At 59.1% G+C, this 24,854-nt stretch overlaps 1 protein-coding gene across 2 annotated transcripts; it reads left to right on the forward strand.

Annotated features, from left to right (window-relative positions):
• The first annotated feature begins 1,252 nt into the window (after positions 1-1,252).
• EPHB3 (EPH receptor B3) lies at positions 1,253-24,554 on the forward strand. Of its 2 annotated transcripts, none has more exons than XM_048955121.1 (16): positions 1,253-1,359; positions 11,893-11,957; positions 12,204-12,876; positions 18,070-18,225; positions 18,311-18,646; positions 19,322-19,446; positions 19,550-19,718; positions 19,814-19,919; positions 20,111-20,208; positions 20,361-20,483; positions 20,565-20,812; positions 21,010-21,225; positions 21,321-21,470; positions 21,561-21,754; positions 21,897-22,052; positions 22,285-24,554. In XM_048955121.1, exons 1-16 carry the CDS (start codon positions 1,263-1,265, stop codon positions 22,391-22,393), a joined length of 3,021 nt encoding a protein of 1,006 aa, XP_048811078.1. In that variant the 5' UTR covers positions 1,253-1,262; the 3' UTR covers positions 22,394-24,554. The 2 variants fall into 2 exon arrangements, with proteins under 2 accessions (XP_048811078.1, XP_048811079.1); XM_048955122.1 differs by having other exon boundaries at positions 20,156-20,208.
• The last annotated feature ends 300 nt before the right edge of the window (positions 24,555-24,854 follow it).

The raw sequence follows: 24,854 nt of genomic DNA on the forward strand, positions 1-24,854 counted from the left end.
TATCCATCACTGTAGGGGTGTGCCAGCTCCAGCCATGGGGAAAGCAAGAGGATTCTGGTACCCAGGCTGGGGCCCAGGACTGCATGCAGGGGAGCTGGCACCATCACCTACGTGGAAGGTGGGAGTGGGAATTTGGGCATCCCTTTAGGGCTCTCTATGTGTGTGTGCAACTCTGGTTGGGATCCCAGCCTTAGACCTGACACTGGGATGGGAGTCATGGTGTGATGGGGATGGGACTGAGTGGGGACAGAAAGAACTGAGGTGGATCAGAGGATGGGATGGGGAGTGATGGATGCATAGTGGAATGGAAGTACATGAGGCAGGATGGAGCAGGTGGAGTGCAATGGGATGGGACAGGACTGTAGAGGGTGGATGGAATGGAATGGGACAAGGCTGTAGGAAGTGGAATGGAATGCAAGGGAATGGGATGGTAATGCAGAGGATGGGATGGAACTGTAATGGATAAGATGGAATGTAATGGAACGAATGGAACAGAATGGAATGGAGTGGGATGGAGTGAGACAGGACTGTGGGATGGAATGGGACGGAATGGAATGGGAGTGCAGAAGATGGGATGGGATGGGACTGAAAGAACAGGATAGAAAGGAATTGAATGGAATGAGATTGGATGGAATGGGATGGAATAGGAATGTAGAGGATGGGATGGGATAGAACTGGGTGGTATTGAGTGGAATAATGAAGTGGGATGGCAGAGACCGCAGAGAATGGAATGGAGTGAGACAAGATGAGACTGTAGAAGATGGGATGGGAGACACTGGCCATCCTGCGTGGCGCACAGCGGGATTGCATGCCCCCCCTATCACACAACGACCCCCACTGGGGTGGGGGCAGGGCCCGTTGCCGCGCTCCCTCTCGGCTGTCCGGGGCCGCTTCCCCTTTAAGAGCCCAATTCCGCGGGTGACCGCTGGGTGGGGCGCGCTCCCCGCCCTGCACCTCCCGCTCTGAGGGGCGGGGCCTCGGGGGGACGCGCCTCACAGCGCCCGCCCCTTCCAATTCATCTTTCCGCCGAGGCCCCGCCCCTCTCCGTATTGCCGCCCAATGAGCGCCGCGCTCTCCGTCGCCAGGGGCGCCGGGTTGCCAGGGGGCGGAGCTGATTGGCTGTCGGGCCCCGCCCCGCGCGGCTGAGCGGCGGCGGCGGCGGCGGCGGCGCCAGAGCGCGAGCGTGGCGTGGCGGCGAGAGGAGCCGCGCGTGGCGCCGAGCTCGGGACTGCCCGGCGGGGCCGCCCGCACCGCCCCCCGCCATGGCCGCGGCCCGTCCGGGGGCCGCCCCGCCGCCGCCGCCGCTGCTTCCCCTCCTGCTGCTCCTGCTGCTGCCCGGTGGCCGCCGCGCCCTCGAGGGTGAGTACCGGCCGGGCGTGCCCGCCGCACCGAGCCCGGGTACGGGCACACACACGCCCACGGGTGCTGCGTGCTCCGAGTTCGGGAGGGCTGCGGCGTTCGTATCGCTTTCAGGAGGAGTCGGCGCTGCGGGGCCGCCGGAGGAGTGTCCGTGCGCGGTGTCCGGCTCCATCCCTTCCCCGGTGGTTTAACCCCCCCGGTCCCGGCGTGGGGCCACGCGTGCCGCAGCCTCACGATAGGAGGACGGATCCCCCCTCGTTCCTGGTCGATTCTGTTTGTTTCCTTTCGGAGGCTCGTATCTCGCTCGCTACCCGCGGCTTTGCGGCCCCGCTCCGCGGTGTAGGAAGAGGGGCCCGGCTGGGTTTTGTCTCGGCACGAAGTGTGCGCGGCGTCGGGTAAACGGCCCCGCTCCCGGAGGAGGGGAGGCAGAGGGAAACCCCCGGGAAGGAGCGTTCCTCAGCGCCCCGGCAGTGCGCGGCGATCGCTGCCCGGTGGAGGGGCCGCCGCTTTTGTTTGTTCGGAGGCGTCTCTGCGCGTTCGGAGGCTCCGCTGTCCCCGGTGCGGTGTTGGGGCTGCTGGAGCCGGAGCCGTTCGCACTGCGATACTGGAGGGAGCATTTCCCCCTCGTTTATGCTTTCTACAAAGTTTTGGGGGCGACTGTTCGCGGTGTTGCCTCTCCCCCTCCCCTCTCTCTCTGTACCCAGTGGTTTTTTTTTTTCTTCTTCTTTATTTTGGCAGAAGGGTGGGGAAAAAGGAGAGGAAAAAAAAAAATAACAACATCCTCCTTGGTAGGCTGTGGGAAGGCGAGCTGGGATTCGTGGCCTGCTCAGGCTGGGAAGCAGGAGTCGGGGTGAGGAGAAACCAGTCTGTGCCCAGCTTGCCTGGCACGGGGGCTGCAGGCACCAAATGGGCATCTCCGTGCCCCCAGCCCCTCAGACCCCATTTTCTATTGGCGGTTTGGGAATTGGAAGGAGCGGCGTGATGCGAGCATCTCCCAGCGCTGTCTGACCCGCTGGGGCTCAGCCTCTGCCCTGCTGCCTAGGGGAGATGAGTCGGATGGAGGGCGAACAACCAACTCATGCTAATGGGCTCACGGGTCTTCTCTGCTTCCCAAATGTGCAAAAGGGTCAGGGAGCAAATGCACTGCCCCAGGAGGTCAGGGCCTGTCCCAGGTGGACTGCTTTGGGGCCTGGCTGGTACTGCACAGCATTTTTGGGGCTGGCCTTGAGTCCCTTGGGACTTTTTTTTCCCTCCCCCTCTCCCCCCGTATTTTCCTCCTCCTTTTTGCTGCTGTCTGAGCTATAGGGGAAGTTGTCGTGGTTCCCATCCCCGCTGCTCATCTCTGGGTCAGCCAGCTCCAGCACTTTGGCTGCACTGGGGCGTTCCCAGCCGCTCACAACACTGCTTCCTGACGGACACAGAGCTCTGGAGCGTGCACGTTCAGTTGGATATTTTAGTGCTGACCATAAATCTGGCATGGCTGTAAATCTGCACTCATGTCTTCCAGGCGACGGCAGCCCTTGGGTCCTGGCTGTTCTCCCCCAAGAGGTGATGGGCTGCTGCCTGGCCAGGGGAGCATGGTCCCGGCAGTACAGAGCTGGATCTGCTCCATCCTCGGGGGCACAGCATGGCATTGGGTTTCTTTACGAGGCCCCACGGGGGTGGGGGGAGCGGTGCTCGGCTGTGGCTCAGTGAGGGCTTTGTGCTGCTGAGGAGAAAATGGTTTCTCTCCAGATCCCGTAAGTGCGCTGGGTTTGTTTGAAGTCACAATGTGTTTTTCTTCTCCGGTTCAGCAGTCCCTGGGCCGGCTGCAGAAGGAATGCTCTGTCCGGGGGCAACAGCGGATCCTTTCTCCCGTGCGGAGTCTGGAGTTGAGGAGTTGTCTCGGCAGGGCTGCGGGGTGATCGAGGCCATCACCATCCATATAGGTTAAAGCCCTGACAGGAGGGAGCTGGGAGCCATTGGGGTAGCTCTGCCCATCCCCATTGGGATGTGGGTGGACTAGGACCACTTTTGGAGGAACGTACCCCTCCTGCACGAGCCGCCTCTCTGGTCACAGAGCTCCATCTTCACTGAGTTTCTGTGTGCTCTTCCACCAGCCCCAGCACAGAGGCTATGTGCAGCCCGTGGGCTGTAGCAGAACACCCAAACCAGGAGGATTTATGGGCTTTTCCTCCTTTGACCCCATCCCTGCCTTGCTCCTAGGCACCTCACAGGCTGGCCACGCGTCGGGAGCTGGAACCACCAGGTATTTTCTTGGCAGGGACGTTAGCTTTTCCTTTAATTACTTTATCGGTGGGGTGATCCAGGGAAGCCAGCCCCGCTGTTTTATTGATGCTCAGGGTAGGGCTGCGAGAAAAGCAGGTTGCATGGCTCCGTCACACTTGCTGGATTAATTCAATCCCTCGTTCCTCACAAAAAGCTCTGTTTGTGGGAGCTGTGCTCTGAGTCGGGGAGGAGAAGGGCTCTCCTTTGTGTCAAGCAGAGCATGCGGCCAGTCGGGAGAGAGGGAACTCCGCAACCCCGCATTGTCTGCAGCTCTGCCGTGGGCCGGCGCCCGGCTGTGCTCCAGGGCTGTGTCCATCCACCCAGGCTTGGCGACGGGGAATAGCGGCCTCTGGTTTTTAAGGAATGAACCGAAACTCCTTGTTTTGTTGTGATGACTTACTGCCAGAGATATTCGGGGAAACCAGTTGGTTGCATTTTCTTTCCGTGAGCCGTTTGCTGCTGCCTGCTCCAGGAGCAGAGGAGCTTGGTGTTTAATTAAAACAGCCCCAGCAACCTGAATCACAGACTCGCATGTTTTTAAAATTGTAGCTGTTCCTGTTGTGCTGAGTCAAACTGGTTTGTCGGGATCCAGCGTCTCCGCCTGGGAGCTGTGCTGGGGGAGGGTGTGGGGCTGCCAGCCGGGATCCCCCCTCGGTGCATGAGGAAGCGGCAGGATGGGTGCAACATGGGTCACAGGGACCTGTCCCTGTCCCCAGGGCTGTGCTGGAGCTGGTGGCTGCCATGACTCCCCGCTTCTCCAGCGTGGGACCCACGGGGAGCTGGTGTCGTTGTGGAGCAGGCGTCTTCCCAAGCAGAGCGTTTTGGGAAGAGGGGAGCATCCGTGAGGTGACCCCACCGTGGGGATCAGGCCCCGTGCAGGAGCTGGCTGTGGCCCTGGGGATGGGCTGCCATCTTGGAGGCTGCTTGCTGCAGTGCCGTTCCCACCCTGGCGGGTTGGTCCCATTCAAGTTCTCGCTTTGCCTTTTGTTGTTGTTGTTTTATGTATATCACCGTCATTACTGTTGCACAAAATCCAGGCCCGGGCTGGGGCTGGGCTCGCCCCGTGGCGGTGCCAGCCCGTCAGAGCTGGTGTCGGGCGTGGGCCGTCCTCCCTCATCCACAGAGCCCCACAGAGCCCGCCAGCAGCGCGGGGCAGGACGGGAGCCATTTTGTAGGCCTCGAGGCCTCGTGCTCCCTCCCCTGGCTTCCAGCATTGCCCACCCTTGTTGGGGCCTTGTGGGGCTGAGCGCGGGGCCTTCATCCCCTTCCCATCCACAGAGCTGAAGAGCCCGGAGACTGCTTCCCCGGGAGCCTGCTTTCCCCTTGGCAAGGCGGGACGGAGCGCGGCTCCGCATGGCCGCCCCTCTGAGAAGGAAGGGGAGCCATCTTGGGAAGAGGCCGGAGCTGCGCGCCGCAGCCCTGCTCCCCACACGTGTGGCAGCCGGGGGTCCGGGCAGGGGGTTGCTGTGGGACTTTTGTTGTATTTTTTATTTTATTTTATTTGTGCCTGTCGCTAAGCCCTGCACGTCCCAGGCCTGGCGTTTCTCATCCTGTTGACAAACACCTGTTTCCCAGCCCCCTCCCCAGGAATGCTCCGGGCATGGGGGCCCTGCGGGGGTTGCGGTGCCTCTTGGGGGGCCACCGTCCCTGCTGTCCCCCCGTCCCACAGGGCCATCCCAGGAGGGATTTTCCCACCAGCATCAGCTGTGGGGGAGATTTGGGCCTCCCTGTCTCTCTCCAAGGTAGGGCTCGGGGGCCTCCTCAGGACAAACCGTGTCCTGGGGAGGGCATGTGCCCCCCTTCCTCGTCCCCGGGGTGCCCAGCAAGGACTGGGGAGCAGGAGGGACCCCACGGGCCGGGGAGCAGGGAGGGGGCTCGCGGCATGCACGCACACACGGCGTGCGATCCAAGGCCTTTTTTATTAATGAGAAAAATGTGCAGGGCTTGAACGATCGCCAGGAACAGATTTATTCTAGTTCCCCAGAAATTAAACTGAAATGAAGGAGCGAGTCAGCCCGGCCCGGCACCCCCTCCTGACTCTGTGCTTGTTTTAACTCTGGAAGAATCTGACTTCGGGGTGGGGGAGGCGGGGGGGAGGATATTTGGGTTTAAGCAGTTCCAGATGGGCTCGGTGCTCAAGGAAGCGAGCGGAGAGCAGCGTGGAGATTTGGGTAACTGCCCCAGGCAGGAGAGAGGAGGGAAATCTTGGCAGGAACCCCTGCTCCGCGCTGCCTGGATGGGATGCAGCTTGGCAGCCGAGCCGCCCCGTCTGTGGGGCGAACCTTTGTGTGTGCAATGAGTAACCTTTTTTGGGGAGGGGGTGTTTTTTAAATATCATTACTCTTTCCCTGGCTTCTTTCCAGAGGTACAACCTGGAAAAAAAACAGAGCTGGAGGGGGGGGGGGGGAAGGAAGAGAGAGGTATTTCAGATTGCAGCCTGCTCTAACCGATAGAGGCAGAGCCATGGCAGGACTGTGCTGCCTGCTCAAACCCTATGGGATTTTGGAGATCTGCACCAGCCTAGTGGCCCTGTAGGGACACTGCCCCACAGAGCCGTGACCATGCTTCCCTCATCCCAGGGCCTGGAAATGCAGACTGGTTTGCTGCCTACGTCCTGGCTAATGGTATTTGTGCCTTGAACAGGTCTGGCGTCTCCGGATCAGATGAGTTATTTCTGTGGCAGCAGAGGGCGGCTGCATGGCTGCTCCTGCTGGGGACAGCAACCTATAAATCTCTCCTGCATGCAGGTCCACATGGGTACTGCCTGGTGCCACACTGCTGACGTTGTCCTATGGAAGCTGATGGCAGGGATGTGCCCATCCTGAGCAGGTGTCTGTCATTGTAAGGTTGGCGGGGCCTCTGACAAAGCTTGGGGCTTCTCCGTGGAGTACCTCAGCAGAGGGAAGATGGCTTTTCCCAAAGGAGAGGAAAAGCAGTGAGCGCTGGGGCACGTGCACAGTGTGGGCAGGGAAGGCAGCTCGCCCTGGCAAAGCTGACCCCGGCATGGTGCATCGGGCTCTGACATCCGAAATCCCCGCGGTATTAATAGAATAGTAATTGCAGCACAGGGCTGGACTCGGGCAGCTGGCTCGTGGCCTCTCCCAGCGTCAGCACGGCCGTTCAGCGGGACCAGGGGCTGGCAACGGGACCTGGCAGAGCACGGGCTGCACGTGTCCAGGGCACAGCGGAGCGCTCGGCGTGCGGCTGTAGGGCAGGGACCGCCGTCCTGCTACAAAAGCCCTGTGCTTCAGGTACTGTGATTTGCAGGGTTTGCACACAGTGCATGTGGCCCACAGTGCCGCAGCCCAGCTTGGCATGGCTGTGCTTTGCAGTGGTAGAAATCTGCTGTGACTGGCTCGACCCACTGCATGGATGCCTGTCCCTCCCCACATCCCGGGTGCTGCCACTTGATCTGCTTTTCACAGTTGCAGAGCTGGCACCTGTCCTCTCTCACATGCTTCAGTCTGTCTCGCGGCCATCAGGAAACAGCTCCTGGCGAGGAGCACGCGGCCGGAAAACCCTCTTCAGGCAGTCAGCAGGTGGGCGCCGGGCAGGGCTGGATGGAGGCAGCCCCTCTGTCCCTTGTGCTCACAGTCATCCCAGTACTGGCTCTGCCCATGGAGTAGGCGCCAGGTATTGGGGTCAGGGCAGGGGGAGACACAGCCGGATGATGGCTCAGAGCCACGAGGCTGTCTTCCCGGGTGAGTTATTACACCCTGATGCGGGCTGCCCTCACAGGTGTGGGGTTGGGAAATGGAGGGGGAGGATGCATCCTTGTTTGGAGCATCCTTGGGCTCTGCGGGGAGCTGACCATGGGGCTGGGACCAGGCTGCCCTTCCTCAGTGGGGCAGGGACTGCTGCCCGTGTGTGTGTGTGTGTGTGTGTGTGTGTGTGTGTGTTGTGTGTACAAAGGGGCCTTAATCTCAGTTGGGGCCTCTGGGCCCTGTCATAATGCAGAAATAATGAGTCTATTATTAAGTGCCCACAGTACTTCTTCACTCTGGTGGCTCGCCTCCAGCAGCAGGCAGAACCTGCCCCGCTTGAAGTGGATGTGTCATCATTTGCCTCAGCAAATCCAATCCCCTTTGATGATGGGCCAAACGCCCTTGGCACAAAGGGCCACAGCTGTGATACAGGCCCCACTTTTTTTTTCTTCCCTCTCTTCTCTTTGTTCCCAGCTCGTTGGCTCACCCTGGACCTGGGGTGAGCGCGCATTGGTGGGTGTGGGCGGATGCAGCCCTCCATCCCCAGCAGCAGGATGGAGCGCAGGGAGAGGGTCGCTGCAGCACTCCTGGTTTCCCCCACTGCTGGGAGCAGGCTCAGCGCAAGGCTTGTTCCCAGCGTGGGCGGTGATAGGGAGTGCTCCAGCCCTTCCCTGGGGCTGAGCGAGCTGCCCTGGCCCCAGAGATGTGGGTGGGACTCTGTGCAGAGCTGCGTGTCCGAGACCCCAAGCATGCAGGGTGGTGGAAACTGGGGGAGCTGTGGACTGTGCAGTGTCCTGTCAGTGCTGCAAGCACCTTCTCCACACTTCCTGTGCCCAGAGCTTCTGCTGTGGATGCACCCAGGGCTGTCCCTTGCCCAGGAGGAAGAGAAGGGCAGTGGGGTTGGCTGAAACCTTGAGGAGGGGAGAGCAGCGTGCCCTGGGAAAGGCATCGAGGGTCTGACCCCATGCCCGGCACCCTGTGTGGCTCCACTTTTGTGTACACGAAACGCTCGTCAGCGGGAAAAGTGCAACCTCAGGTTCTCTCCCACAGGCAGCTCTTTGTTCCCAGATAAAGGGCCCTGCACCAAAGGCCCTTTGTGCCGCTGCTTAGAACGGTTCTGGGATTAATTGTGCCGATAGGTGCTTGAATGGGGAGTGCACAAGGCCACCCGCTCCTGCCTTCATTATCTCAAAACTGAGGAGGAAATTAAAATGTACGAGAGATGCCCCTTTTGGTGGCTTTTTGACTAGCAGGCAACGACCAGAGCTGCATGCTGATCCTGCTGTCCCCAATCAGCACCTCTGCTCCCAGTGCCCTGATGGAGCCACTGAGGGTGGGATGGGATGGGATGGGATGGGATGGGATGGGATGGGATGGGATGGGATGGGATGGGATGGGATGGCTGCTGGGGTTCGGCTCCTGGGCGCAATGGTGCGCGTGGCTCCCAGGGTGTTGCAGAACAGGTTCCTGTGTTTGCAGCAGGGCTGCATGGGTGTCTTTATTAACTTTCTTCCCTTGCCTTCTTCCAGGATGCTCTGTAGTGTGCTGGCTGCCTTCTCCCCGTTGGGGCAAGGATCTGGCGTCGTACCCTGCTAGCACATCCTGATAAAGGCGGCAGTCCCCACGTTCAAAGGCGAGAGCACTTAAATTGGAGCCGGTTGGTGGAGACGATTGAGTCTTCCCCAGCGGCTTCATCTTGAAAGAATTTTCCCTTCTGGCTCAGGCAGCGCTAAGCACAAAGCTTGCCATCACTGCTGTGCATGTCTGCCGCTGAGCTGCGCAAGCCAGGGGCTCTCAGGGCCCCTTTAGGAGAGCCAGAACATTTTGCTGGCCATGGAGCGTGCATTCCTTAGCCCCTGCTTCATGAGAGTTCCTGGGGTCCAGGTGGGCTCATACCAGGGCTTCATGTGCCCTGCAAGCTGCTGAGGACCCTGTAAAAGAGACACAAGAACTATGTTCTTTGCAGCTTGAGGTGCACAAAGGAGATTTGGCAGGCAGGGAAGAGGCAGCCAGAGCTTATTGCACAGCCCCATCTGAGAAGTGAGGCTCTTTCCCTGCCCTTGGATCTGTCTCTGCCATAGAAATCCTGCTTTGGTGTGGGGGTGGCTGTGGATTGCTATGCTTGCCAAATTCTAGCAGGGATTGTGCTCTCCTGAGCTCCTTGGCCTGGCTGGAGGTAAGCAGAGGACAACTCCCCAGCAGTGATAAAGTGGGCCTGGGGGAGACTTCCCAAAGCTGCAGAAACTGGGAAACAATTTCCCGTTGACTAATGGAACCAGGCACTCCTCAGCATGCAGGATTTGGAAGGCTTTGACTCACAGCTCAGTGGGCCCTGATGCCATTCACATCTCTCCAAAGCACCTGCAGACCTGCCAGGAGCACTCCAGCACCATGTCACGGTGCCCAAATCTCCCTGGATACCCTAGCTCTGTGTGGCAGTGTGTGCCCACTAGGTGAGGGGTGGGTACTCGGCACATCCCAGTACTTGCTGCAGAGGCCACCAGTTCGGTTCTGCTGTGCAGAGAAATCATTGTAGCAGCTTTAAGGGCACAGTGCAGCTCTGGCTGGGCTCAGCAGGCAGCCCTGGGGCCATCCGCTGCAATCTTCATGTGCTGTGGGGCTGCAAGGAGAGGCCGGGGGGGAGAGGGGGGGGGCTGCTGACCCTGTCCAGCCCCGTGGCTGCAGGAAACCCTGCTGCCCTCCATGCTTGGCCTCATTTCCTTTAGTTGCGTTGCCCAGTTGTTTTATTCCTATTATTTTCCTCCCTGTTCTCACCGTGTGGTTTATGTGGCTCTCGTGCCAGTGGGGCCGGCTCAGCCCTGTTGTTTTCTTTCCCCTCCTCTCTGTTCCGAGGGCAGATGCTGCCAAATGAGGATACGGCGTGTCCCAGCCACGCAGGGAAGAGCAGTGCCGGAGGGGACCTTTGGTGCCGTGGGGTGTGGAGGCTGTGCAGGGGTTTCCCACACACTGTGGGTGTATTTGAGAACCAGAGTGCCCACAGGACCCCCGTGCCACGTCCCCATCCTATCGTGGAGCCCTTGGCTGAATGCATCCCACACTCCGTTACAGCCTGGGTCTCCTCTCCAGGACTTGGCAGTCCTGCACTGTCAGCACGCGCTTGGCTCTGCTCCGCCGCCGGCGCTGCGTTCCCGGCCCCCACAGCACTACTGTGCCCTTATTAGGACAGCTGGCGCCCGGGGCCAGGCCTGGGAGCAGTGCGGGTGGCTCTGCTCCCCATCCCCAGTGCAGCACTGGGGCTCCAGGGTGCCTGGGATGGGATGTCTCATCCTTCGCACTGAGCGTGCTGCTCTGTCCCCTGCCCCACTGCCTTGGGGTTGTGTGCTGTTTGCTGGCGCGGCTGTGAATGCCACACTGTGTTGCTGGCTGCCGCCCCCAGGGTGGGACGCAGGAGGAAGGAATCCTCCAGCCAGGATTCATCCCCATAACGTGTGAACACTTCCTTCCTCCTCCGTGCTTCCTCCTCAGCTGGGTCAGCCGGTGCTTTTCCTGAAGTGGAAGAGAAGGTGGAATTGCCCCTTGCTCCTAGGGCTGAGCTGCTGTACTGGGGATGAGCACACTCTGAGCAAGCAATGGCTCTATGCCCTTCGTCTCTATGAGGGATGGACAGATGGCCCTCAGGGAGCTGTGACGAGAGCAGCAGGGCTCATGCCTGCAGCTGGATGGGGGGGAGCGTCCTTTGGGGTTGCTGGCCAGAACCTGCAAGCGCACTGGATTGTGTTGCCCAGCTCTGGGGTTTTACTTCATGCTTGCAGCCCTTTGCCTTCCGGCTCCCCTGGGCAGGAGGAACCCAAGCCTCCAGCGTCCCACCACTATCCCAGCCTAGATGTGGTGGGACATGGAGGGAGTAGCGTCATTCCACATCGTTGCATTTCTCTCCTGGTTTTTGTGTGCAGCAGTGCTCACTCGGAGCTGCAGCTCTGCCTGGGATTAGCGACAGCTGCCTGCAATTGCAGCTCTTCCCAGACAAGCGTCTCGCTCCCCCAAGGCTGGGGCTGGGGCTGTTTGGGGAATGCTGTCGGGGTGGTTTGTCTTGTAGTCTGCTCCAGGAATGTTGGCCAGACGGTCAAATTCTTCTCCCCTCTTGTAAAATGAGTGATGTGGGGCGTCTCTGGGAGAGCAGCCTGCCAGTCCCTCCTTCTCTGGATAAACCTGCCTGGCCCGCACCGCCCTGCCATGGGAACGGGCCCTTTCAACCTCAGCCACAGTAAATACGTGCCCTGCCAAAGCACAGGGGGAGGTGCACAAGGGGCTGGGAGGTGGGGGGCTGGCGGCCGGTGCTGGGGGTGGCAGCGCGTCCCCATGCCACCTGGCCGGCTGCTCCGCAGGGACGCCTCGCTCTTCCTGTTCTGACAGCAGAGCAGAAATCTGGAGTCTGTCTGCGCCGCTCCCCCTCCTCCCACCACGTCTCACCCCCCAAGTTGCTGTTTTCCACAGAAATGTCAGCCTAAGCTCTTTTCTCCCCCACTCCTCCTGTTTTTTTCCCTTGAATCTTGGCCTTCATCTCCAATTACTTCTCTCCTTCCTCCCTCTCTCTCTCTAGAGACCCTGATGGACACGAAGTGGGTGACCTCAGAGCTGGCATGGACAACCCATCCAGAGACGGGGGTAAGTCTGAAGCCGGTCCTGCCCCCAACTGCTACGGGGTCCTTGGGGTCGTGGTCCCTTGCCCACACTTCCCCTTGCCCTCCCCTGCTTCCCTTGCTTTCTGAATTCCATAGCTCCATGCTGACTCCCGGCCGCTGGAGCAGTGGTCCCTTGGTCACCCTGTAGGGCTGGGGCAGGCAGACGTGCTCCCCATTATCTGCTGCCCTACCCGGTGCCTGGGTCTGAGGCGCTGCTTCTCTCTTGCAGTGGGAAGAGGTCAGTGGTTACGACGAGGCTATGAACCCCATCCGCACGTACCAGGTGTGCAACGTGCGGGAGGCCAACCAGAACAACTGGCTTCGCACCAAGTTCATTCAGCGCCAGGACGTTCAGCGTGTCTATGTGGAGCTGAAATTCACCGTGCGAGACTGCAACAGCATCCCCAACATCCCTGGTTCCTGCAAAGAGACCTTCAACCTCTTCTATTATGAGTCGGATACGGATTCTGCATCTGCTAATAGCCCTTTCTGGATGGAGAACCCCTATATCAAAGTGGATACAATTGCTCCGGATGAGAGCTTCTCCAAACTGGAGTCCGGCCGTGTGAACACCAAGGTGCGCAGCTTTGGGCCGCTCTCCAAGAATGGCTTTTACCTGGCTTTCCAGGACCTGGGGGCCTGCATGTCCCTCATCTCCGTCCGGGCTTTCTACAAGAAATGTTCCAACACCATCGCTGGCTTTGCTATCTTCCCGGAGACCCTAACGGGGGCTGAGCCCACGTCGCTGGTCATTGCACCAGGCACCTGCATCCCCAATGCAGTGGAGGTGTCTGTGCCCCTGAAGCTGTACTGCAACGGTGACGGCGAGTGGATGGTGCCTGTGGGAGCTTGCACGTGTGCTGCAGGGTACGAGCCAGCCATGAAGGACACCCAGTGCCAAGGTAAGGGCTTGGTACGGTCTCTCTTGGCTCCTCCATTGCACTGCATGTGTGCGCTCATGCAGAGGAGGTGTTGAGCTAGGTCTCATTTTGGAGGCTCGGGAGCTTAGGTGGCTCCGTAAAGATGGAGCATGTGTGCTGTCTCAGGACTGGTCTGTGCTTCTTGATGTCTGGAAGCTTTAAAGCTTTTGTGGTCCATACCGGCGTAGCTTACCAGTGCCAAGCTGGGGTGCATCTGCTGAGTGCTGAGATATGGGATGTGTCTGCACGGCACGGTCTGCAGCGCCATGTGGCTCAGGGGACGTAGCAAGTCCTCGTGTGTCTCCAACACTTTCCTCTCACCCCGCTGCCGTGACCGATGTCTCTGCCCTCCCTCCTGCAGTGTGTGAAGGTGCAGGTGGTCGGGGTGAGTGCCGGCTCCCGGCGAGTGAGATTTCACGCTGCCTGTGTGGAGGCATTCAGAACGCCGGCGGCGAGCGGGGCCCCACTGAGCTGGCTGTGGGAGGCCCCCTGCCAGAGCCGCAGGCTTGCAGCGAGCCTTCCTTCCTTGGAGGGAAGGAGAAAGCATCCTGCCTGCAGATGAGTGGCACTGGAGAGTTGGTGTTGTTGTTTCACCCCAGGGAGGGAATGCTGATTTGGAAAGATCAGTGTGGATGGGTGTAGTGCTCGCTTTTTGGGGTTATATTGCCTTAGGGAGCTGCCTCCAGCACCAAGCACCCTACCCTAGAGCAGGACCCCGCTGCTCCCTTTGGATGGAGGCACGGACAATGGGGCACCAGGGTGGGTGCCTCGTGCTCGCAGATGATGGGCTGCTTGGCGCCGAGCCCTCGCTCTTGGCAAGGGCAGTGGGATTTGGGATGTCTATGTGACCGTAGCGACTGCTTGCAGGGAGCTTAGTCTCTGAGCACCATTGGTCCCAGAGCATCCACCGGCACCAGGCACCCACTGTTTGGTTTGTTTTGAGGTCCCTGCTCCTGGGAAGCTGGCTCCATGTTGCTTGAGCTGGGAGATCCTACAGCCCCTATGGGGTGTTTGCTGTTCCTCAGCAATGAGAGGGGTGTGGGGTACCACTTCATACCAGCCCTCGTGGCTCCCCATTTGGAGGAGGCAGCAGAGGCAGTGCTGCATACAACATCCCCCCAGGAGAGGCAGGGAGAGGAGCCTCATCCTTCGCCCATCCTGCAGCCCATGGGGCAGTACTTTTGGGTTCTCTTTGCACAGGGAAGCTGCAGGCATGACCCCATCCAGCACCCATCCCCTGCCCTTCGCTGGGTTGAAATGGCGTCCGCACGTTTCTCTGGGAAACTCGGCACCACGCTCGTACGATCACATTTTCCACCATATGACCGTGTGTTTTAAGTGGAAACAGCTGAGGAAGGGCTCGCATAACCCAGCTCCATTTTCTGCTCTTTGTTGGCTGCTTCAAGCGGCATTTCAGCCTTTATTCCACCGTTCTGCAGCTCACAGCTCACTCTGGCATTACCCCTGCGGGTAGCTGATGCATGGAGGCAGCAGGACGGAGCCCCCCGTGCCATGTTGCACCCTGTCCCAGCACCGCTGCCTGGACTGCGGAGCTCAGAGTGCCGTGAGGTGCCAGATGGCATTTTAATAAATAACAATACTGCATTAGTGCTTAGATGGGATAAGCCCTGTTGTAAATCTCCTCCGTTCCCGAGCCTTTCCATGGCCTTTGAAGCTCTCCTCCTCCTCTTTATCTGCACCCAGCGCTGGGATTAGGCTCCTCATTCAGACCTGTGACAATACTCCTTGGATCCCAGTCCCGCGGGATGAGCCCGGCTGAAGGCAGCTCCTTGGGCACGCTTTGTCATGCGAGCTGCGAGGCTGGGATCTGCCGCTCTGCTCAGGAGTTGCCACAGCATTGATTTGGCATCTCATTCTCAGCCTCATTATCTTTATTTAATTAGCACACGGCCCTTCTGGGGGTTGTGCCGCTTCCCACACACTCCGTGCAGAGATGCATGGAGGCAGAGCTCACGGGAGTGGAGCCCGTGGCCGGGGTGGGACCATGGGATGTGTGCCCTCATCCCCTCTCACTCTACAGTGCCCCACATCACTTTGGGGCTTTGCACATGGTGCTTACAGGCCAGCAGTGGGATCTCCCAGGGAGCAGTCGGATCTCAGAGCTTCGTGAGAGCACTGCCAGCAGAGCTCCAACCCTTTCCTTTCGGTCCTCTCCTGCCATACAGGGTGTGCACGGCAGTGCTGCTGCCTATTTGGGTGCTGTCAGCAGGTGATAGCAGGTCAGGCTACGGCCAAAGTGTGGGGTTTGTCAAAATGCATTTTCCTCGCGATCAGTGACTAATGGGAACATCACCACGAATTAAAACAAAAAAAAAAAACAACAACAAAAAACGCCAAGCCAGCATTGCATTCACCAACTGTTTGCAGCTTTGCATTGCAACACGGGGTTGCTGCATGAAAACCAGGAAGTGAAACTGCCTTCTATTAATTGGCCGGGATTACAGATCAAAGGCAGTGCAGGCAGAGCAGCGCTGGCGTGCAGAGCTGGGCAGCTCCACAATGGGCTGCTTGTACCACGGCACGGAGATCTGCCGTCCTGCCTGTGACTGGCTGTGGCTCCGGGGGCACTTTGCTCATTGAAAATTCCTCCTTTTTTTAACACAAAATATCATTTTCCCCACCTCTTACTCAGATGCCACTGCTCAAACCCCAAAGGAATCTTCCCTTCCTCTGACCTTTAAGTTTATTCCATTCATTTCTGGGCTGCACGGGTGTAAAATATTTCTACCTAAAGGGTGTTTTAAAAGAAAAATCAAGTGCCTTTTAAGAGAGACTTAAAACATGAGCCACCGCCTTGCCAGGGGCTGGGCTGCTTGCACGGCTCCCATCCATTTGCAGCTGCTTACAGAAGAGCAAAGGCAGTGATCAGCATAGGTCCATGAAGCACACATGGTCCTGGGAAGAGCTGGTAGCTGCCTGTGGGGGAAGGACAGGGCTGCTGGGCAGAGGGATGCAAGCGGTGTCATTCATCTGCACTCAAGGCTTTCTGCTTCAGTCCTGCAGGGAGGGAAATAGCCAGAATGGGAAAGCAGTGGGATGGGGAAGCAGCTGAGGGGTTACGTTGGGGCAGTTCGGAGCCGCTCCATGCATGGGAGGGGACTGCAGGTTTCGGGGGATGCTCGGTGTGTGGTTCCCCCGTTCCATGCAGTCATCACTGGGCTGAGTCACCGTGCTCTCGATGGTGCTTTTGTTTCGGTGTTTTTCGGCTCCCTCCCTTGGATTTTGCTCACGGGGTGGGGACAACACGGGAGAAGAGTGCAGGAGCAGCACTGCAGGATCCGGCTGTGGGACTGATGTGCACCAAGAGAAGCAGCCTCCTGCACAATTCCCCCCCATTGCTGGGCTGCAGTCTCTGCTGCCATCCAGTAGCCCCTCTGCAGAGCTCTGCTCGCTTCCCTAACCCGTTATCCCGTGGCTGTCAGCAGCTGTCATGTTCTCCCGGGAGGTGACCGCAGCCCAGTGCCGGGAGATGTGATCTGTGTGCAGAGGTTACGGGCTGCTATTTGATTTGAGGATGCTTCAGCGGGAAAAAAAGGGCAGATGCAGAGCTGCGGGTGGAGGCGAGGAGCTCAGCCTGGCGGCTTCGTGCAGGAGGAGATGACACAGATCCGCGGGGACCTGGGATCAGCTTTCAGCTCAGTTACGGCTTCAAACGTGGCTGAGAGCTGTCACGCTGCCACCGAGGTCCTTATGCTCTGATTTATTAAACAGAGTTGAGGCACGGCGGTGCAGCTGGGCCTCGCCTCCCAGCCTGCTTTTCCCCTTCCCAAATGGGTGGCAACGAGGCCAGCACTGCAAAGAGGAGGAGGAGGAGGCAAGGAGGAAGGTCTCTCGGAGAATAGGGGTGGCTGTGGGCTCATCAACCCAGGGCCTGGCTGTGTGCTGGTGCACTCCCAGCCCATGCCTGGTCTTTTAAGCTCCACACAAGCACTGCTCCAGTTTCACCCCTCTATTATTTCAGGGGGGTTTGTCCCCGACAGATCCGGGCTTTTGTCCATAACCAAAGCATGTTTGGCAGCTCTCGAAGCCCAGAGTGTTCCTGTCCAAGAGGTTTCAGTCATCTCTCATTCCTCAGCAATCTGGTTCCTGATGTGTGAAGCTGCATCCACCCAGTTTTAACTGCCTTCAACTGCGGCTGGGCTGGGCCCGTGCGTGCTGGGGCTGCTCCGGCACCTTGGGCTGCTCCCTCCATATTCAGGGGGATGGAGCACTGCTTTCATCCCTTCCTTTGGGATGATTCCTTTTGGGCTGCCCAGAATGGGCTAAACTTGAGTTTCTAAAGGGTGGATGCAGAGATCTAAAGGGTAGACCTCTGTCAGCCCAGTGAGCCAGGCTGTAGGGCCCGTCCTGTTCTCTCTGAAGGGCTCTGGCCATGAAGTTAGGGTGGCTCCAGTCCCTGCAGTGCCCAGGTGCAGTGACCCACAGCACCCCGGTGCCGGAAGGCTTCCATGCAGGGTGTCAGGAGATGGTTCATAGCAGGAAACTTCCGCTCGCCACGGCTCTGTGAAGCAAGTTGAAGCTCCTTGTGTTTAGGGTGATGTCATCAGGAAGGCACGGGGCAGGAGTTTCCACTTCAGGGACTGCCGGAACGGCCGCATGCCTCAGGGCCAGGCAGATAGGGCTGTGGGGGTCTCACTGATGTGGGTATGGGGCAGGAGATGTTGTGGGCCCCGTGCTGGGAAGATTCCACATCCCGATTGTCACAGGGCTGCACTAAATGAGGCTATTTGAAGGCACAGGGTGATTTCCCAGTGCCGTTCTGCTCCTTGGCCTGAGTGCTGCTAATCCCTTCACGTGCCCCTCGTTAGGGCCGAGCGCCCGCGGTGCGAGCGGGGCCAGCTCCAGGGCTCCTCCAGTGTGCATCGGAAACAGGGGCAGGAATGTTGTAATCTGGTTCAGCACACAGAGCTGGAGCCAGAGCGGAGGTGCCGCCGCCACAGGCTGAGAAGTGGTTCAAGTGGCCAGGGTGGGAGATTCGGGGTGGGGTGGGCACTTCAGGGCGACGGGGGCCTCCCGTAGGGAACGGGCTGAGCACATCCTTCCCTGACCAGTGCCTCCAGGAACGGAGCCTGGGGCTGGGTGTGGGCAGGGGGGAGTCGATGGAGCATTGCTGAGTGCCCTTCATTAATGCGGGTTCATTCTCCCTTCCTCCAGCATGCGGCCCGGGAACGTTCAAATCCAAGCAGGGCGAGGGCCCCTGCTCCCCCTGCCCTCCCAACAGCCGCACCACCTCGGGAGCAGCCACGGTCTGCATATGTCGCAGCGGCTTCTTCCGAGCAGACACCGACCCCGCAGACAGCGCCTGCACCAGTGAGTGCCATGAGGGTGGGATGGGAGCCAGGGTGGGAGGAACGCCACAGGGCAGCCCTCCCTGACATCCCCCGTGCCTCTCCAGGTGTGCCCTCAGCCCCACGCAGCGTCATCTCCAACGTGAATGAGACGTCGTTGGTGCTGGAGTGGAGCGAGCCGCAGGACGCGGGCGGGCGGGATGACCTGCTCTACAACGTCATCTGCAAGAAGTGCAGCGTGGAGCGGCGGCTGTGCACGCGCTGCGACGACAACGTGGAGTTCGTGCCGCGCCAGCTGGGCCTCACTGAGCGACGCATCTACATCAGCAACCTGATGGCCCACACCCAGTACACCTTCGAGATCCAGGCGGTGAATGGCATCTCCAGCAAGAGCCCCTACCCTCCCCATTTCGCCTCCGTCAACATCACGACCAACCAGGCAGGTCAGTGCTGTCCCACACCACTATCTCTAATCCCCTGAGTGAATTCTCCTGTCCATTTAAACACACGTCTGGAAGGCATGTGGTCTGAATGCATGCAGGCAGGGAAGGGCAGGCTTGGCAGATGATCTGGTGAGCTCCTAGACCCACCCCGGAGAGATGCTGTGCCTGCTGCAAAAGGAGGAAGAAGGCGATGAGATTTCTCCTCCCCTGGGCCTGGGAAGGCTCAGCACCAGCCCAAAGCTTCTCAGCCAGCTGAGTGCTGCGCCGTTCTCTTCTTCCGCCCCACCTGGCCCAGCTCCAGCGTGCTGGTAATCTCCAGCCACCACACTGATCTGATTTCACAGGTCTCACTGGTGGGGTGGAGAGCAGAGCTCCCTGCAAGAGGAAGAGCACAGGGAACTCTGCTTTGGGTCCAAAGGGTCCTTCCTTGGGCCAGTTTGCAGCTGTGTACAGTGTGAAGTGTCAGCTCAGTGCTCTGAGCAATTCTTTGGTCCCTTGTCATCTTGTCTGCAAGACTGCATCTCCTTCAGAGGCAGTCCCAAGGCTTTTCAGCTTTTTTACTGTGGTTATCTAAGCAGTTCGTGGGTTCTGCAGGGGTCCATCCTGTGTAGGACCTCTGGGGATACACTGTGCACAGCCTGGCACAGCTAAATTTCACCTCTTTCCCACTCCCAGCTCCATCTGCCGTGCCCACCATGCACCTGCACAGCAGCACTGGGAACAGCATGACACTCTCATGGACTCCCCCAGAGAGGCCCAACGGCATCATTCTTGACTATGAAATCAAGTACTCTGAGAAGGTAAAGCAGAGAATCCCTTCCTTCTCCCTGGCCTTTCTGGCCCAGAGCCCCACAGTGACAGGGTGACGCGTCACGAGGTGACACCTGCATGTCTCCCTTGCAGCAAGGCCAGGGCGATGGCATTGCCAACACTGTCACCAGCCAGAAGAACTCGGTGCGGCTGGACGGGCTGAAGGCCAATGCCCGGTACATGGTGCAGGTCCGGGCGCGCACAGTGGCTGGATACGGCCGCTACAGCCTCCCCACCGAGTTCCAGACGACTGCAGAGGACGGTAGGTACCAGCATGGGACTGCCTCCATCCCCCAGCCCTCCTACACGTGCCTCTTCTCCAGCCTGACTTCTCATTCCTGCTTCTCCCTGCACCAGGCTCCACCGGCAAGACTTTCCAGGAGCTGCCTCTCATCGTGGGTTCGGCCACTGCAGGACTGCTGTTTGTCATCGTGGTGGTCATCATCGCTATCGTCTGCTTCAGGTAGTGGCTTTAGGGGAGTGGTGGCTTGCAGTGAGGTGGGGGTCGCTTGCGGGCAGAGTTCCAGCAGCTCCAGTCTGAGAGCAGAGGGCTGGACCTGCTGCTCTGGGGTCCTGCTGCCGGACGAGGAACTCTGGCTTTGGCTGCCTGTAGTGGGATTTGGAAGCTGGCAGTGAATGTCTTTGCCCCATCAGGAAAGGGATGGTTACTGAACAACTCCTCTCGTCTCCTTTGGGCAGGAAGCAGCGCAACAGCACAGATCCTGAGTACACAGAGAAGCTGCAGCAATATGGTGAGTGTGAGGCCAGCACATGTGCTTTCTCCTGAGTCCTGCCCCACGCACAAGCGAAGGTGCAGCCTTTGCTACTTGAGAACCATGCCAGGCAGGTGTGGCATGCCATCCATGTTGTATCCCCCATGGTGATGATTCCTCTGCCCTTGCAGTCACTCCTGGGATGAAGGTCTACATTGACCCCTTCACCTATGAAGACCCCAATGAAGCTGTCCGGGAATTCGCCAAAGAGATTGATATCTCCTGCGTCAAAATCGAGGAGGTCATTGGAGCAGGCAAGTCCCAGGGCTGGGCACAGCATCTGCTGAGAACACAGCCTGTCCCCAGCTGCCTGCTCATCCCCTTCTCCCCCACAGGGGAGTTCGGTGAGGTGTGCCGCGGGCGCCTGAAGCTGCCTGGCCGCCGCGAGATCTTTGTGGCCATCAAGACACTGAAGGTGGGCTACACGGAAAGGCAGCGGCGGGACTTCCTGAGCGAGGCCAGCATCATGGGCCAGTTCGACCACCCCAACATCATCCACCTGGAGGGTGTGGTGACCAAGAGCCGCCCCGTCATGATCATCACAGAGTTCATGGAGAACTGCGCTCTCGACTCCTTCCTCCGGGTGAGCAACCGGTCCCACCTCGAGCTTCTCCATCCCTCTGTATGGTCACACTGACATCCCCAGGGCTAAGATATGCATAGACATCTCTGGGTGGAGGAACCAGGATAGCCCTAGAGTGAAAGAAAGGTGGTAGCACACAGAGATCCCTTCCCTGTCCATTCAGGGTGTTAAAACCCCTCTGATCTCTCTCTTGGCAGCTGAATGATGGGCAGTTCACAGTCATCCAGCTGGTGGGGATGCTGCGAGGCATCGCTGCCGGCATGAAGTACCTCTCAGAGATGAACTACGTGCACCGGGACCTGGCTGCCCGCAACATCCTGGTCAACAGCAACTTGGTCTGCAAAGTGTCAGACTTCGGGCTGTCCCGCTTTTTGGAGGATGATCCGGCCGACCCCACCTACACCAGCTCCCTGGTATGGGATGCTCATGGGGATCTGCAGATCTGGGGACGGGAGGACAAAGCAGGTGTGTCCTCAATAACAGTGCTGTGTATTGTGTATCCCTGCAGGGAGGCAAGATCCCCATCAGGTGGACAGCTCCTGAGGCCATCGCCTACCGCAAATTCACGTCGGCCAGCGACGTGTGGAGCTACGGCATCGTCATGTGGGAAGTGATGTCCTATGGGGAGCGACCCTACTGGGACATGTCCAACCAGGATGTAAGTGTTCACCCAAGAGTGAGGAGCTCGGGATCGCCAGCAGGGACCTAGCACGCTCACAGCCTGCTTCTGTGCGCCTCTCTTACGCAGGTGATCAACGCGGTGGAGCAGGATTACCGCCTGCCACCCCCCATGGACTGCCCCACAGCGCTGCACCAGCTGATGCTGGACTGCTGGGTGCGGGACCGCAACCTGCGGCCCAAGTTTGCACAGATCGTCAACACGCTGGACAAGCTGATCCGCAATGCTGCCAGCCTGAAGGTCATTGCCAGCGTCCAGTCTGGGTCAGTGGCATCCCCAGTCCTTGGGAGTGCAGAGGCATTTAGGGCTGAGGACATAAGACAGCAGGGATAAGGCATCTCCCTGCTTCCATGTGCACCCCTGCACCCCCTGCTCCCTGTGACCCGTGGCTCTCTTGCCTTGCAGTGTCTCCCAGCCGCTCCTGGACCGCACCGTGCCCGATTACACCACCTTCACCACCGTGGGAGACTGGCTGGATGCCATCAAAATGGGACGGTACAAGGAGAACTTCGTCAACGCCGGCTTCGCCTCCTTTGACTTGGTGGCGCAGATGACAGCAGAGTGAGTCCCTGCTTGTGGGACTGGGGCGAGTGGTCTTGGTTGGATTGCGTGTGGGGTTGTCCTATGGGGTTAAGGTCTGTGAGTGAGGATCTGGTGGTAAAGATGGTGTGAGAGGGATGCCGGAGAGCTGCAGTGAAGATGGGATCCCTTGGTGCACCTAGATGGGGCAGGGCCACGTGCCAGTTGGTACAGAGGTGGGCAGATCACCAAATCCATCTTCCTCTCCTTGCAGGGACCTGCTGAGGATAGGAGTGACGCTAGCAGGGCACCAGAAGAAGATCCTGAGCAGCATTCAGGACATGAGACTGCAGATGAACCAGACGCTGCCGGTTCAGGTTTGACCGCAGGGGACTCTGCATTGGAACGGACTGAGGGAACCTGCCAACCAGGTTCTGTTTGCGGTGCAGCCCGGCTTCCCGATTTCCCCTTCCCGTGGCGCTCCTCTGCCTCGGACGCTCGCCGGGGACAGGCTGGGCCGGGCCACCCTTCCCTGGATCGGAGGCAACTCGTGCCAAGAGGGAGCCCAGCTTTTCGTCCCGTGTCCCGCAGCGGCGAGGCAGTGACGCAGTCTTCATATTGAAGATGGATTATGGGACGGAGATGGCGCATCCCGCTTCCCGCCCTGTCTCAGTGCTCATCAGTTTGAAGAGATGTTCTGCTTCTTGGATTTCTTTACACCCCGGTTTTTCCCTCTCAAGTCCTCACTTTCCCCTATCCCTGATGCCACAGACTGTTGACCCGTCCACTGAGTCCGTCAGATGCTCCGAAGCCTTCACCGAGCCCGGTACCCTCGTGGAGACGGCGCAAGGGACAGGGCTAAGGCCCAGACAATCACTCCACCCCTCCGCACAAGGGTCCTCACTGGGACGTGTCTGAAGGGGAAAGGCTCTGCTCCCTTTTTGGCTTTGCACGCCAGAACCCGAACCCCGTGAGATTTACTATGCAGGGAGTTAGGCAAAAAAAAAATAATAATAATAATAGAGAGAGATATATTAAAAAAAAAAAAGAGGGTGCAGAAAGGGGACCCTCTTGGTTCTCGTGGCTGGCTCTGGACTGCAGAGTGAGGCCATCAGCACGTTTGCACAGGGACCCTCCAGCCCCCGAAGCGGGGCCGGGAGCGGGGTCAGGGCCACACGGAGGCCTGGCCTCCCCCAGCCTCCTGTTTTATGCAGAAGGAGCGGGTGCCGCTCCTGCCACACGCTGTGATTGCTGCCAAAAGACTCACTCACCTTCCTCTGACTTCACTGCAGCCCGCTTCCTCCGTGCTGAGGGCGAGACTCCCAGCGTGCGTGAGTGTGCGTGAGTGTGTGCGTGCGTGCGTGAGTGCTGGCCGGCAGGACTGTGCGAGGCAATGGGCAGAATAAAGGCAATAAGAATTTTATCAGCGTTTCCTTTGCTCGATCGCTCTCGCTGCACCAGCACGGGGGCTGCTGCCTCCATCACTGCCCGTGGCTGCAGCTTCCCATGTCCCTGTGTGCCCATAACCCCTGCTGTAACACCGACGCTCTCACGGGGTCCCCATGGATGCCTATGGGCACTGATGTGTGCCAGCAGGGACGTGCCAAGCAGATGGGTGCCAGCCCTGTGCCTTCCCGTGGGGCACTCGGGCTTGGAGTCTCAAGGCACAGCCAGCCCCAAAACTCAATCTGGAGCTGCTGATAGTGCTTTTTCCCATTCCCTCCTCGTGCTGTACTCGACCTGTGGGACTGCAGCCCCATGAGTGCAAACTGAGCGAGGCCAGCCCCGACCCACAGCACATGGGGAGCACAGCACGCCGCAGGGCTTGGCCGCAGCCTGCTTTTCCCACCATGCATGGGAGTGTTGCAACTGCCTCCGTGAGTCACAGATGCCAAACGGGAGCTGCTGAGCCGGGTGCAAACTCACCCGCTGCTGCAAAGTGCATGGCAAGGGAAGGATCCCGGGCTGCTGACATGTGGTCCCCGTGCCCTCGGCCCCTCCAGCATCCTTCCCCAGGGAAGGGGATCCCGCCCTGTGTGCCAGACCCCGCTTGCTCCACCAGCAGTGCAGTGGGCTGAGGCTCCCCACAGGGTGCCCCCCTCCCTGCCAGGCGCCGCACAGCAGGTGCTATTTTTCCCCTTTCCTCAACGCTCACCTGCCCTTGGGTTTCTCATTAACCCCGTCCTCCTCCACAGGGAACAGCAAACAGCGGGAGGGCAGCACGGCTCTGCGCAGCACAGCAACGGCTGAAGGGCTCTGCGCCACCTGCCCGCACTCCTGGAGCTCCACGTGCCCGCTCCATCCCGGCAGTGGGGATCCCAAAGCCCTGTTCCCCACTGCAGCCCCTGCTGCTTGCCCCTCGCTTGGCTTTGCTGCTTTGGGGGGGGTTCAGCTCACGGGGTTTGCTCCCGAGGTATTGCATCCCGTGCTGTGCCCGCCACTTCCCTTCATACAAATGTGTACAGAGAGAAAGGAAGGTGCATTTAACAGGAAAAGAAAGCAAAGGCGACCACCGGCAGCAGTGCGGATCAATGCGAGCGTGCGTTTGTACAAATATTTTTTAACAAAAGGTTAAAAAAAAAAAAAATGACCTTTTTTTTTTTTTTTTCAATTAAATTATTTAAGGAATTTTATGGAGCTTTGTGATGCCCGCGTGGTTCTTGTGGGGTCGGGGTGGTGGGTTGTGAGTCTGTGACGGCCCCGTGGGGATGCTCTGCAGTGCCACTATGGGTGCACTATGGGGGAGGGGGGGCTGTGATGGGGATGGGGTGTCCCTGGAGGGATATACCGGGGGTGAGCCCTGCTTGTGCCCTCCCTGCACTCAGCTCTTCCCTCTCCCAGCCC

The sequence above is a fragment of the Lagopus muta genome, chromosome 9, assembly GCF_023343835.1.
Source record: "Lagopus muta isolate bLagMut1 chromosome 9, bLagMut1 primary, whole genome shotgun sequence".
NCBI classification, from domain to species: domain Eukaryota; kingdom Metazoa; phylum Chordata; class Aves; order Galliformes; family Phasianidae; genus Lagopus; species Lagopus muta.